Source organism: Nerophis lumbriciformis, linkage group LG02, assembly GCF_033978685.3.
Source record: "Nerophis lumbriciformis linkage group LG02, RoL_Nlum_v2.1, whole genome shotgun sequence".
Lineage (NCBI taxonomy): Eukaryota > Metazoa > Chordata > Actinopteri > Syngnathiformes > Syngnathidae > Nerophis > Nerophis lumbriciformis.
The window spans coordinates 63799260-63812500 of NC_084549.2; the positions used below are offsets into that span (position 1 = coordinate 63799260).

Genomic DNA, 13241 nt, shown 5'->3' on the forward strand with positions numbered 1-13241 from the left:
ATGCATTAAACAATGTAACAAGGTTACCGGGGGGTGTATATTGTAGCGTCTTGGAAGAGTTAGTGCTGCAAGGAGTTCTGGGTATTTGTTCTGTTGTGTTACGGTGCGGATGTTCTCCCGAAATGTGTTTGTCATTCTTGTTTGGTGTGGGTTCACAGTGTGGCGCATATTTGTAACAGTGTTAAAGTTGTTTCTAAGGCCACCCTCCGTGTGACCTGTATGGCTGTTGACCAAGTATGCTTGAATTCAGTTGTGTGTGTGAAAAGCCGTAGATATTATGTGATTGGGCCGGCACACAAAGGCAGAGACTTTAAGGTTTATTGGCGCTCTGTGCTTCTCCCTACGTCCGTGTACACAGCGGCGTCTTAAAAAGTCATACATTTTACTTCTTGAAACTGATATCGATAATTAATATTAAAGCATTTATCAGCTGATAATATCGGCAGTCCGATATTATCGGACATCTCTACTTATGATATGTTAGGCATTGTATGATTTAAGACATTTTGTTTTTGCTAGTCTCTAATTTAGAAAAAATGGTAAATAAACAAATAAAAGTAGTGTTAACATCTCTACTTACAACCAAATATTCCACTTTTTGGGGGAAAAAGATTGCATATTTTGTGTTTTTGGCATTAAAAACTGGGTTTGGACAAAAAAAAAAAGCATACAAAAATAAACTTTTTTACAATTATATCAACAGATAAACCTAAAGTTGATCTCAAAATTTAAGCATTGAATAAAAAAAAACATGTATGACCTATTTTCAACATTTGTATGCCTTTTTGGAGCCCTAAAAGTAAAAAAAAAAAAGGATATTGTATTGGTTTTGGAAATGACGCACGCGTTGATGTTTGTGTGGAAAAGGTTTGGACACCCCTGATAAATAATGTCACCATCACCAAGGTTCTCCAGCAGCTGGTGAAAATATAGAACTCTTTGCAGTGCGCCATGAAAAAGGAGTACAAAGGTCACTTACAAACGGGAAAGAGGAAAAAAGAAGTTCCCGGTTGGAGGAGAGAACGTTCCCAAAAGACGCCGGGGAGGGGGCGGGGCCTGCTAGTCCAGCGGGCCTTGGAAGATGAGTCTGACGAAGCCCTGCTCGCCGCTCAGCTGCTGGGCGCAGAAGGGACAGGCGGCGTGGAAGGTGTGCGTGCCGTGCGGCAGCGGGATCTGACTCCAGAAGGCGGCCGTCTTCTCCGAGCACACGTGGCCGCAGGGGTGGAAGGCGTGCGTGGGCGGGGCGGCGTCCACGTAGAAGCCCGCCTCGCAGCCCAGCCACAGCGGCACGTAGGGCCCCTTGGCGCGGCACATGGGGCACTCGCGCTGGCAGCGCTCGCGGCCCTCCCGCTCCTCGCGGTGGTTGCCCCAGTTGTGGTAGCCGTGCACGTGGCCGCAGCGCAGGTACGCCCACGGCTGCTTCTCGTCCGGCGTGTCCTTGCGGCGCATGGAGGGGAAGGCCAGCGTGTTGAAGCCCACGGGGCACTGGGGCCGCGCCGCGTTGATCTCCTGACGCAGCGCCTCCAGGTGCTTGAGGGTGGGCGTGCGCGACAGACCCTCGGCGGTGCGCCACAGCAGCGTGGCGCCGCAGAGGTCGATGAGGGAGCCGTCCTCCAGTTCCTGCGACTCCGCCTCCACCTGAAAGACGCACACTGTGGATGAACGTGGCCTTCTCAAAAGTCGCGTGATCACAGTGAACCAACTCAGACCCTCTGAAAAGAAGTGGCAAGAAGCCGATTTCATCTTTCCCCTTCTTCATACCATTCTTACACACGCACACACCTTCTGCATCTTGTATTTTCTCTCATTTACTTCCTGTCTTTCAATGAGAAAATAATAGCATGACCGATTATGTTTTTCGTGGTTTACAACACATGTGACCAACTCAAGGATTGGTGGCCACATCTGGTCCACCATATCATTTAAAGTGGCCCACCAATTAAATTTTTATTGTCGTTCACATCATTTAAGTGGCCCACTACTTAAATTTTTATTGTCGGTCACATCATTTAACGAGGCCCACCACATCATTTAAGTGACCCACTACTTCCATTTTTATTGTCAGTCACATCATTTAAAGTGGCCCACCACGTCATTTAAGTGGCCCAATACTTACATTTTTATTGTCGGTCACATCATTCAATGTGGCCCACCACTTAAATTTTGATAGTCAGTCACATCATTTTAATGTGGCCCACTACTTATATTTTTATTGTCGGTCACATCGTTTAAAGTGGACCACCATGTCATTTGTGACCAGCCACTTAACTTTTTATTGTCGGTCACATCATTTAATGTGGCCCACCACGTCATTAATGTGGCCCACTACTTACATTTTTATTGTCGGTCACATCATTCAATGTGGCCCACCACTTAAATTTTTATTGTCAGTCACATCATTTTAATGTGGCCCACTACTTAAATTTTTATTGTCGGTCACATTGTTTAATGTGGCCCATTACTTAAATTTTTATTGTCGGTCACATCGTTTAATGTGACCCACCATGTCATTTGTGACCAGCCACTTAACTTTTTTATTGTCGGTCACATCATTTAATGTGGCCCACTACTTAAATTTTTATTGTCGGTCACATCATTTTAATGTGGCCCACCATGTCAATTGTGACCAGCCACTTAACTTTTTATTGTCAGTCACATCATTTAATGTGGCCCACCACGTCATTTAATGTGGTCCACCACATCATTTAATGTGGCCCACTACTTACATTTTTATTGTCGGTCACATCATTTTAAAGAGGCCCACCAGGTCATTTAAGTGGCCCACTACTTCAATCAATCAATCAATGTTTATTTATATAGCCCTTAAATTTTTATTGTCGGTCACATCGTTTAAAGTGGCCCACTACTTAAATTTTTATTGTCGGTCACATCGTTTAATGTGGCCCACCATATCATTTGTGACCAGCCACTTAACTTTTTATTGTCGGTCACATCATTTAATGTGTCCCACCACGTCATTTAATGTGGCCCACTACTTACATTTTTATTGTCGGTCACATCATTCAATGGGGCCCACCACTTAAATTTTTATTGTCAGTCACATCATTTTAATGTGGCCCACTACTTAAATTTTTATTGTCGGTCACATCATTTGCGCGGCCCACCACGTCATTTAATGTGGTCTACCACATCATTTAATGTGGCCCACTACTTAAATTTTTATTGTCGGTCACATCGTTTAATGTGGCCCACCATGTCATTTGTGACCAGCCACTTAACTTTTTATTGTCGGTCACATCATTTAATAGCTGGCCTACCACTTTATTTCATGTGGCCCACCAGGTCGTGTGTGTTCTGTACTGCATGCAATTGCATTTTGCTATGCTTAAAAAACGATCAAACAACAAGATATTTTATTATCCATCAATCTGTTACTAAATAATATAATAATCATAAACAGTAGCCTATGCAAATTGTGTAACAAAACCTTTATATGTTTATATATATATTTCACTGTTTCAAGCGGCCCTATGAAGGCAACCATTGCAATGTGGCCCTCAATAAAAAAAAAAAAGAGGGCCCTCATTTAAAGAGTAAGATACTAATAAGCAAAAAAATGTAATTTAATTGAAACTGGTAGAATGCAATGGTTAAAAAATGCAAAAAGAGTAAATCATAAAAACATTTTTTTAGAGGAACTAAAGATATAAGTTTATGGTTCTTTCGGACCCTTGTCAGTCATGATTTATCTTAATGTTCTATCAATTGTTTTTTTTAATGTTGAGTGAATGAAATAAGTGAAAATGTTTTAAGAATACATAAATAAATAAATGGTAGATTCAATAAGTAGTGATGAAGCAGAGAAAAGAAAACAAAGAAAAATATTACAAATTAAACAATAAGTGAAGGGAATTATATTTATATAGCGCTTTTCTCTAGTGACTCAAAGCGCTTTACATAGTGAAACCCAATATCTAAGTTGCATTTAAACCAGTGTAGGTGGCACTGGGATCAGGTGGGTAAAGTGTCTTAACCAAGGACACAACGGCAGTGACTAGGATGGCGGAAGCTGGAATCGAACCTGGAACCCTCAAGTTGCTGGCACGGCCACTCTACCAACCGAGCTATACCGCCCCTATATATATCCCTATATACTATAAGTGTACATAGTTTGTGTAGTGAGATACAAGTAAGAAAACATGATGAAAATAAAAGGTTTTAATATTTAAAGGAACAAAATAGGAATAAATAGGGTACATATTAAATAGAAAATATTTCTAGTGCCTAATTTAGTCATCAAGTGAAGCCAAAATTCGATGTGTAGAGTTGTATGTAATACATGGTCAGCATATGATGTCATGTTTACATGAAGGACTTCTAGAAGTGAAGAGTACCAAGTAGACTGGTTCATTGTTGGACTTGTAGTTGCCTTCTCCTGACACAGGGTGGCAGTGTTTCCTTGCGCCTCACACAAAAGGAACTTTGTCCAAGTGACCAATCAGAGACCTGCTACAAGACTAAACCTAGACTGGTCGCCATGGAGACCGCATCCTGACACCCTCCTGAGTGACCTTACTCCATTTTGGCCATGTGACGGCCACCGCGCCACCTGGTGGTCTCCTCCATTCCTGCACGCTAACAACTGTCCTGAATGCTAACAACTGTCCCGAATGCTAACAACTGTCCCGAATGCTAACAACTGTCCCGAATGCTAACAACTGTCCCGAATGCTCACAACTGTCCCGAATGCTAACAACTGTCCCGAATGCTAACAACTGTCCTGAATGCTCACAACTGTCCCGAATGCTCACAACTGTCCCGAATGCTAACAACTGTCCCGAATGCTAACAACTGTCCCGAATGCTAACAACTGTCCCGAATGCTCACAACTGTCCCGAATGCTAACAACTGTCCCGAATGCTAACAACTGTCCTGAATGCTAACAACTGTCCTGAATGCTAACAACTGTCCCGAATGCTAACAACTGTCCTGAATGTTCACAACTGTCCTGAATGCTAACAACTGTCCTGAGTGCTAACAACTGTCCTGAATGCTAACAACTGTCCTGAATGCTAACAACTGTCCCGAATGCTAACAACTGTCCTGCATGCTAACAACTGTCCTGCATGCTAACAACTGTCCTGAATGCTAACAACTGTCCTGAATGCTAACAACTGTCCTGAATGTTCACAACTGTCCTGAATGCTAACAACTGTCCCGAATGCTAACATTTGTCCTGAATGCTAACAACTGTCTTGAAAGCTAACAACTGTCCCGAATGCTAACAACTGTTTCGCATGCTAACAACTGTCCCGAATGCTAACAACTGTCCTGCATGCTAACAACTGTCCTGAATGTTCACAACTGTCCTGCATGCTCACAACTGTCCCGAATGCTAACAACTGTCCTGAATACTAACAACTGTCCTGCATGCTAACAACTGTCCTGAATGCTAACAACTGTCCCGCATGCTAACAACTGTCCTGAATGCTAACAACTGTCCTGCATGCTAACAACTGTCCTGAATGTTCACAACTGTCCTGAATGCTAACAACTGTCCTGAATGCTAACATTTGACCTGAATGCTAACAACTGTCCCGAATGCTCACAACTGTCCCGAATGCTAACAACTGTCCTGAATACTAACAACTGTCCTGCATGCTAACAACTGTCCTGAATGCTAACAACTGTCCCGCATGCTAACAACTGTCCTGAATGCTCACAACTGTCCCGAATACAAACAACTGTCCTGCATGCTAACAACTGTCCTGAATGCTAACAACTGTCCTGAATGCTAACAACTGTCCTGCATGCTAACAACTGTCCTGAATGCTAACAACTGTCCCGAATGCTAACAACTGTCCTGCATGCTAACAACTGTCCCGAATGCTAACAACTGTCCTGCATGCTAACAACTGTCCTGCATGCTAACAACTGTCCTGAATGCTAACAACTGTCCCGAATGCTAACAACTGTCCTGCATGCTAACAACTGTCCTGCATGCTAACAACTGTCCCGAATGCTAACAACTGTCCTGCATGCTAACAACTGTCCTGCATGCTAACAACTGTCCTGAATGCTAACAACTGTCCTGAATGCTAACAACTGTCCTGAATGTTCACAACTGTCCTGAATGCTAACAACTGTCCCGAATGCTAACATTTGTCCTGAATGCTAACAACTGTCTTGAAAGCTAACAACTGTCCCGAATGCTAACAACTGTTTCGCATGCTAACAACTGTCCTGCATGCTAACAACTGTCCTGAATGTTCACAACTGTCCTGCATGCTCACAACTGTCCCGAATGCTAACAACTGTCCTGAATACTAACAACTGTCCTGCATGCTAACAACTGTCCTGAATGCTAACAACTGTCCCGCATGCTAACAACTGTCCTGAATGCTAACAACTGTCCTGCATGCTAACAACTGTCCTGAATGTTCACAACTGTCCTGAATGCTAACAACTGTCCTGAATGCTAACATTTGACCTGAATGCTAACAACTGTCCCGAATGCTCACAACTGTCCCGAATGCTAACAACTGTCCTGAATACTAACAACTGTCCTGCATGCTAACAACTGTCCTGAATGCTAACAACTGTCCCGCATGCTAACAACTGTCCTGAATGCTCACAACTGTCCCGAATACAAACAACTGTCCTGCATGCTAACAACTGTCCTGAATGCTAACAACTGTCCTGAATGCTAACAACTGTCCTGCATGCTAACAACTGTCCTGAATGTTCACAACTGTTCTGAATGCTAACAACTGTCCTGAATGCTAACAACTGTCCTGCATGCTAACAACTGTCCTGAATGCTAACAACTGTCCCGAATGCTAACAACTGTTCTTAATGCTAACAACTGTCCTGAATGCTAACAACTGTCCTGATGCTTGATTGATTGATTGATTGAAACGTTTATTAGTAGATTGCACAGTACAGTACATATTCCGTACAATTGACCACTAAATGGTAACACCCCAAAAAGTTTTTCAACTTGTTTAAGTCGGGGTCCACGTTAATCAATTCATGGAGGTCTAGAAGTAACCTGACTAGCTTGTTCTGGGATGTTTGGAGTCTAGATTTGAGGGTTTTGGAGGTGCTGGGGTACCAGGAGGTGCATGCGTAATCGAAAAAAGTGTTTTCAACTTGTCCACGTTAATCAATTCATGGTAAAAACTTGTGTGCTGTCAGAAGTGGGATTTGAACCCACGCCTCTAGAGGAGACTGCGACCTGAGACCGCTCGGCCATCCTGACATTAACAACGGTCATGTGCTCACCAACTTTCCCGGCTGCTGTGCCGAGCGTGTTTCTCGTAGGGTGAAGACGTTCCCGCACACGGAGATCTCCCGCCACACGCCCGGCCTGGAGTCCTGGCTGAAGCCGTGGCGAGGGTGCATCACCAGCACGCCGTTGGTGGTCAGGCCGTCCATTTGCCCGTCGGCCGTCTTCCACTTGGCGGCTTTCTCCTGCGCAATGAAAAAACAAAAAAAGAAGACCTTGTCAACTTTTGCGTTATCCCTTCCTGCCTTTTTTCCTTGGGAGCGTCCGCTCACCCCGAGGAAGATGTTCTTGGAGGAGTCGAACCCCGCCGCGTAGATGCGCGCGCTGTAAGGCGGCGTGCGCTGGCAGATGATGCGGCAGGCAAAGCGGGAGATGGTGCTCTGGACCGTTTGCGCGTCGGCGTTGCTCTGGCTGCCCGCCACCGTGTCCGTCACCACGAAGTCTATGGGACTCTCTGTGGAACGACCCACCTGGAAACACAGCAAATGTGGACTTCAACAATAAAACTGTTTGATGGTCCGGCTCCAGGCTTTGCCCGGTTGACTCTGGGGCACACCAGCCAATCACAGCACTCCTAAAATATTCAAATACATGCTTGTGTAAACACTACTTTTATTTGTTTATTTACCATTTTTTGTAAATTAGAACCCCAAACAAACAAAAAAAAGTTTAAAATCATATAACGCCTCACATATCATAAGTGATACATACGTTTTTAAGTCCTGGTAAAATATAGCTTTTGTAATGGTTAAAAAAAAACATAAGAGGGGAGTGGCTTCACACTGTGTATGGACATCCGCTGTCAGCCTGGGGACCAAAACTAAATAAAGTATCATCAGCCAGAGGGGATCGGGTTTTGTGATCGTCATGAATCATCAGTGTTGGGACTAACGCGTTACTTGTAACGCGTTACTATAACGCCGTTATTTTCGGCGGTAACTAGTAGTCTAACGCGTTATTTTTCATATTCAGTAACTCTGTTAACGTTACTACATGATGCGTTACTGCGTTATTTCACGTTATTTTTTAATATAGTATCGGCTAGAAACAGAAGATCTGAGTGTGTTTTATTGGAGAGTTGCAGTGTCGTCCTTCTGAATCTTCTTGTGTCACAAGGGAGACAAGAGAAGTGGCGCGCTCTGTGTGTGTCTGGGTGTGGGTGTGAGTGTGGAAGGGGAGAGGGGAGGGGACGGGGGCGTGTCTGTGTTTACTAACAAAACATCATGGCGGAGCTGAAGTCGAGTTTCTTAACATGGAGATATTCTCACTACTTTTCTTTTGTCGAGCACAAAGAAAATAACATTTTAGTTACCGTATTTTTCGGAGTATAAGTCGCTCGGGAGTATAAGTGGCACCGGCCGAAAATGCATAATAAAGAAGGAAAAAAAACATATAAGTCGCACTGGAGTATAAGTCGCATTTTTGGGGGAAATTTATTTGATAAAACCCAACACCAAGAATAGACATTTGAAAGGCAATTTAAAATAAATAAAGAATAGTGAACAACAGGCTGAATAAGTGTACGTTATATGACGCATAAATAACCAACTGAGAACGTGCCTGGTATGTTAACGTAACATATTATGGTAAGAGTCATTCAAATAACTATAACATATAGAACATGCTATACGTTTACCAAACAATCTGTCACTCCTAATCGCTAAATCCCATGAAATCTCATACGTCTAGTCTCTTACGTGAATGAGCTAAATAATATTATTTGATATTTTACGGTAACGTGTTAATAATTTCACACATAAGTCGCTCCTGAGTATAAGTCGCACCCTAGGAAAAAAACTGCGACTTATAGTCCGAAAAATACGGTAAATATAAGTTGTGTCTTGAATCAAAGATCCTACCTACTGCCCAAAACAGCAATTCAAATCTGCTGAAACAGCTACAAAAGCAACATGCTTCGACGAAGCTAGTAAAGAGAGACACAGACTCCGAAGCCACTTCATTTCCACTTAAAGATTTTAACGGAGGGACTGCCAGGACAACATTGATAGAGCCATTGCAACGTATGTGCTGGAAGACATGCAGGCTATTTCTACAGTGGAGTCACCCGCTTTCAGGCAGCTAATTAGCATGATACCGGCGTCAAACAGCAAATGGCACGGAAAACATTTTCCACGTACCTGGACACAGTGGACAGTGGAATAAATATGGAAATCAAGCTAAAGAAAACACTCCAAACTCTGTCTCTGCTCATCATTCAGCACTGAAGGTACACACTCTCTCTGTCAATTCTGTTATATACTCTTTCATTCTAGACTTCTAGAGTGTTTGATTATCACATCACTCTAAATGTATAGAGTATAAAGTTCACAAACATAAAGAGGGTGTGTTGTATGTAGAGCACATTGCTTAGCAGAGTTCAGTGATGCAAATGCATGTCAAGTTGATCAACAGATTGTATTATTCTCCAGTGCAATAACAGTAGTGAAATGAAGGCTAAAAAGGCATAAAAAAATAAGAAAAAAATAAGTAACTAAATAGTTACTTTTCACAGTAACGCATTGCTTTTTGGTGTAAGTAACTGAGTTAGTAACTGAGTTACTTTTGAAATAAAGTAACTAGTAACTGTAACTAGTTACTGGTTTTCAGTAACTAACCCAACACTGTGAATCATGTACTTTTTCATGACAATTGTCAGTCTGACCAGCACATTTCTACCCGGGACACTTTGATGTTTACCTGGGATGTAGACCTCAGCTCAACCCTCCACCGTAACGACAATAAATCCCATAAAAATGAGTTGTGTCCCAATACTTTTGTCAATTCAACGTTCCTCCAGCAACGATGAGCTAAACAACGACGTACTCTCCTCCCTCTGCCGTCCATCCATGGCGTCGCCACACTTTCATCCTCTGCTCCCCAGCCAGACGCACCCTGCAGATTAACCTCCGCCCTCCAGGCGGGGGATGGGCGTGAATATTAAATAGCTTTGAAATGAAACTTGCATGGCAGCTCGACCTATTTCTTCAGACAGACCTTTGTTTTTGTGCCACCGGGCAGATGAGGACTTTTAGCGCCTGGTAACGTTTGGTTGCTACAAGCGTGTAAACAAGGCCCTCGGAATATTCCCCCAAAATCAAATGTATCCGTGAATAAAATCATGCATTATTAGATACAGTAAATCGTTGCATATTCCCAAATGTATTTCCTTAGCTTTAAACTGCATTTATTTTTTTTCAAGGTTTTCTAAAGGAAATTGGTTTGGTGGCGCTATCTGCAGGGTAGAAATAGCACTGCAAGTCAAGTCACTAAAACATTTTCCAGCAGGAAGACGCGTTGACGAGACGTGACGTTGTGTCGCGTCACGTTTTGCAAGAACAAATATTTACAGCATGCCTGTGGTTGCTTTTTCATGAGGGGAAATTGAATTTAACAGGAGTCTAATAACTGTGACAAGCAGATTATCGGCTTTAGAGCGTCAACAACACACACATTTTTAGGGCTTTTAAGGGGGCGTCTATTATTCAGTGTTTCTCCATTTGTGGTGAGGGATCTGAGGAATCTTGGAATGTAACTCCAGAAAATAGCAGGGATCTATTGAACTACCTAAAATAACTGTTAAAACTACATTAATAAATATTAAACTAACTAAAATAACTATTAAACTACCTAAAATAATGTTTAAACCACATTAATAAGTATTAAACTAACTACAACAACCATTAAACTACCCCAAATAATGTTTAAACTAAGTGAAGTGAATTATATTTATATAGCACTTTTCTCAAGTGAATCAAAGCGCTTTACATAGTGAAACCCATTAACTAAGTTACATTTAAACCAGTGTGGGTGGCACTGGGAGCAGGTGGGTAAAGTGTATTGCCCAAGGACACAACGGCAGTGACTAGGATGGCGGAAGCGGGGATCGAACCTGCAACCCTCAAGTTGATGGCACGGCCACTCTACCAACCGAGCTATACCGCCCCAAACTACATTAATAACGATTAAACTCCCTTAAATGACAATCAAACTACAATAATAAACATTAAACTAATCTAGCTATTAAACTACCTTAAACAACTATTAAACTACAACAAGAAACATTAAACTACACTAATATATAAACAATTACACTAAAATAATTAGTAAATAATAAAAACGTATTAAAGAAGAAAAAAACTATCTAATTTGAAAACTATTAAACTCACTAAAACACCTCGCTAATAACTCTTAAACGTCAATAATAACCATTAAAATAAATAAAATAATTAATAACTGTTAGACTACCCTAATAACTACATATATATATATATATATATATATATATATATATATTTTATATTAAACCACATGAATAACTGTTAAATGATATTAACAATTATTAAACTACAGTAATACCTATTAAACTACAATAATAATTAAACCATACTATTATCAAACTACACCAATAACCATTAAACTATACTAATAACTATTAAGCTACGTAAAATAACTATTAAACTACCTAAAAACGATTTAACTGAAAAACTATTAAACTAACTAAAACAACTCTAATAACCTATAATACCTATTAAAATAACTACAATAATGATCAAACTAACTGTTACACTCGCCTAATATCTATTAGAATAATTATTAAACCACATTAATAACTATTAAACCACATTTATAACTGTTAAATTATATTAGTAATTATTAAACTACACTAATAACTACTAAACTACAATAATAATTATACTATACTATTATTAAACTACACCAATAACCATTAAACTATACTAATAACTATTAAGCTACATACAATAACTATTAAACTACATAAATAACTATTAAACTACACTAATAACTATTAAACTACACTAATAATTATTAAACTACATTATTAACTAATACACTATGTAAAAACCAAACTACATTAATGACTATTAAACTACAGTAATAACTATTTAACAAACTAAAATAACTTAAACAACGTTAATAACTATTGAGCTTACCAAAATACCTGTTAAACTACATTAATACATTTAAAATGAACTATAATAACTAATAAACTACGTTAATAACTATTAAACTCAGTAAAAACACTTAAACTACAATAATCCCTATGAAACTACAATATTAACTTATTTTTCTGTGGAGTGTCCTGGGAGGTAACATTTTGGACACAGCTTATATAAAATATATTTTAACTAAATAAAATAATGCTGATGTGAAGTATATCGTAACGAAATAAAATAATGCTGACACAAAATATATTTAAGCTAAATAAAATAATGCTGATGTAAGTATATATTTAAACTAAATAAAATAATGCTGATGTAAATATATTTTTAAGCTAAATAAAATAATGCTGATGTAAATATATATGTAAACTAAATAAAATAATGCTGATGTAAATATATATTTAAATAAAATAAAAATAATGCTGATGTAAATATATATTTAAACTAAATAAAATAATGCTGATGTAAATATATATTTAAACTAAATAAAATAATGCTGATGTAAATATGTATTTAAACTAAATAAAATAATGCTGGTGTAAAATATATATTTAAACTAAATAAAATAATGCTGGTGTAAAATATATTTAAGCTAAACAAAATAATGCTGATGTAAGTATGTATTTAAACTAAATAAAATAATGCTGATGTAAATATATATTTAAACTAAATAAAATAATGCTGATGTAAGTATATATTTAAACTAAATAAAATAATGCTGATGTAAATATATATTTAAACTAAATAAAATAATGCTGGTGTAAATATATATTTAAACTAAATAAAATAATGCTGATATAAGTATATATTTAAAATAAATAAAATAATGCTGATATAAATATATATTTAAAATAAATAAAATAATGCTGGTGTAAATATATATTTAAACTAAATAAAATAATGCTGATGTAAATATATATTTAAGCTAGATATAATAATGTTGATGTAAAATATGTTAAAGCTAAATATAATAATAAAGTTTATTTAAGCTGTATAAAATCAAAATAGTTGGTCCCTCCATCCTATAATAA

At 39.1% G+C, this 13241-nt stretch overlaps 1 protein-coding gene across 1 annotated transcript in view; it reads right to left on the reverse strand.

Moving 5' to 3' along the window:
* Positions 1 to 926: 926 nt before the first annotated feature.
* peli1b (pellino E3 ubiquitin protein ligase 1b) overlaps positions 927 to 13241 on the reverse strand; it is a 72915-nt gene continuing 60600 nt past the window's right edge. The window contains exons 5-7 of the mRNA XM_061966393.1: positions 7522 to 7719; positions 7246 to 7434; positions 927 to 1638 (exon numbers count right to left, since the gene is read on the reverse strand). Coding sequence (XP_061822377.1) covers positions 1060 to 1638; positions 7246 to 7434; positions 7522 to 7719 — 966 coding nt within the window. The 3' untranslated portion in view covers positions 927 to 1059. The remainder of the gene's footprint in view (positions 1639 to 7245; positions 7435 to 7521; positions 7720 to 13241) is intronic.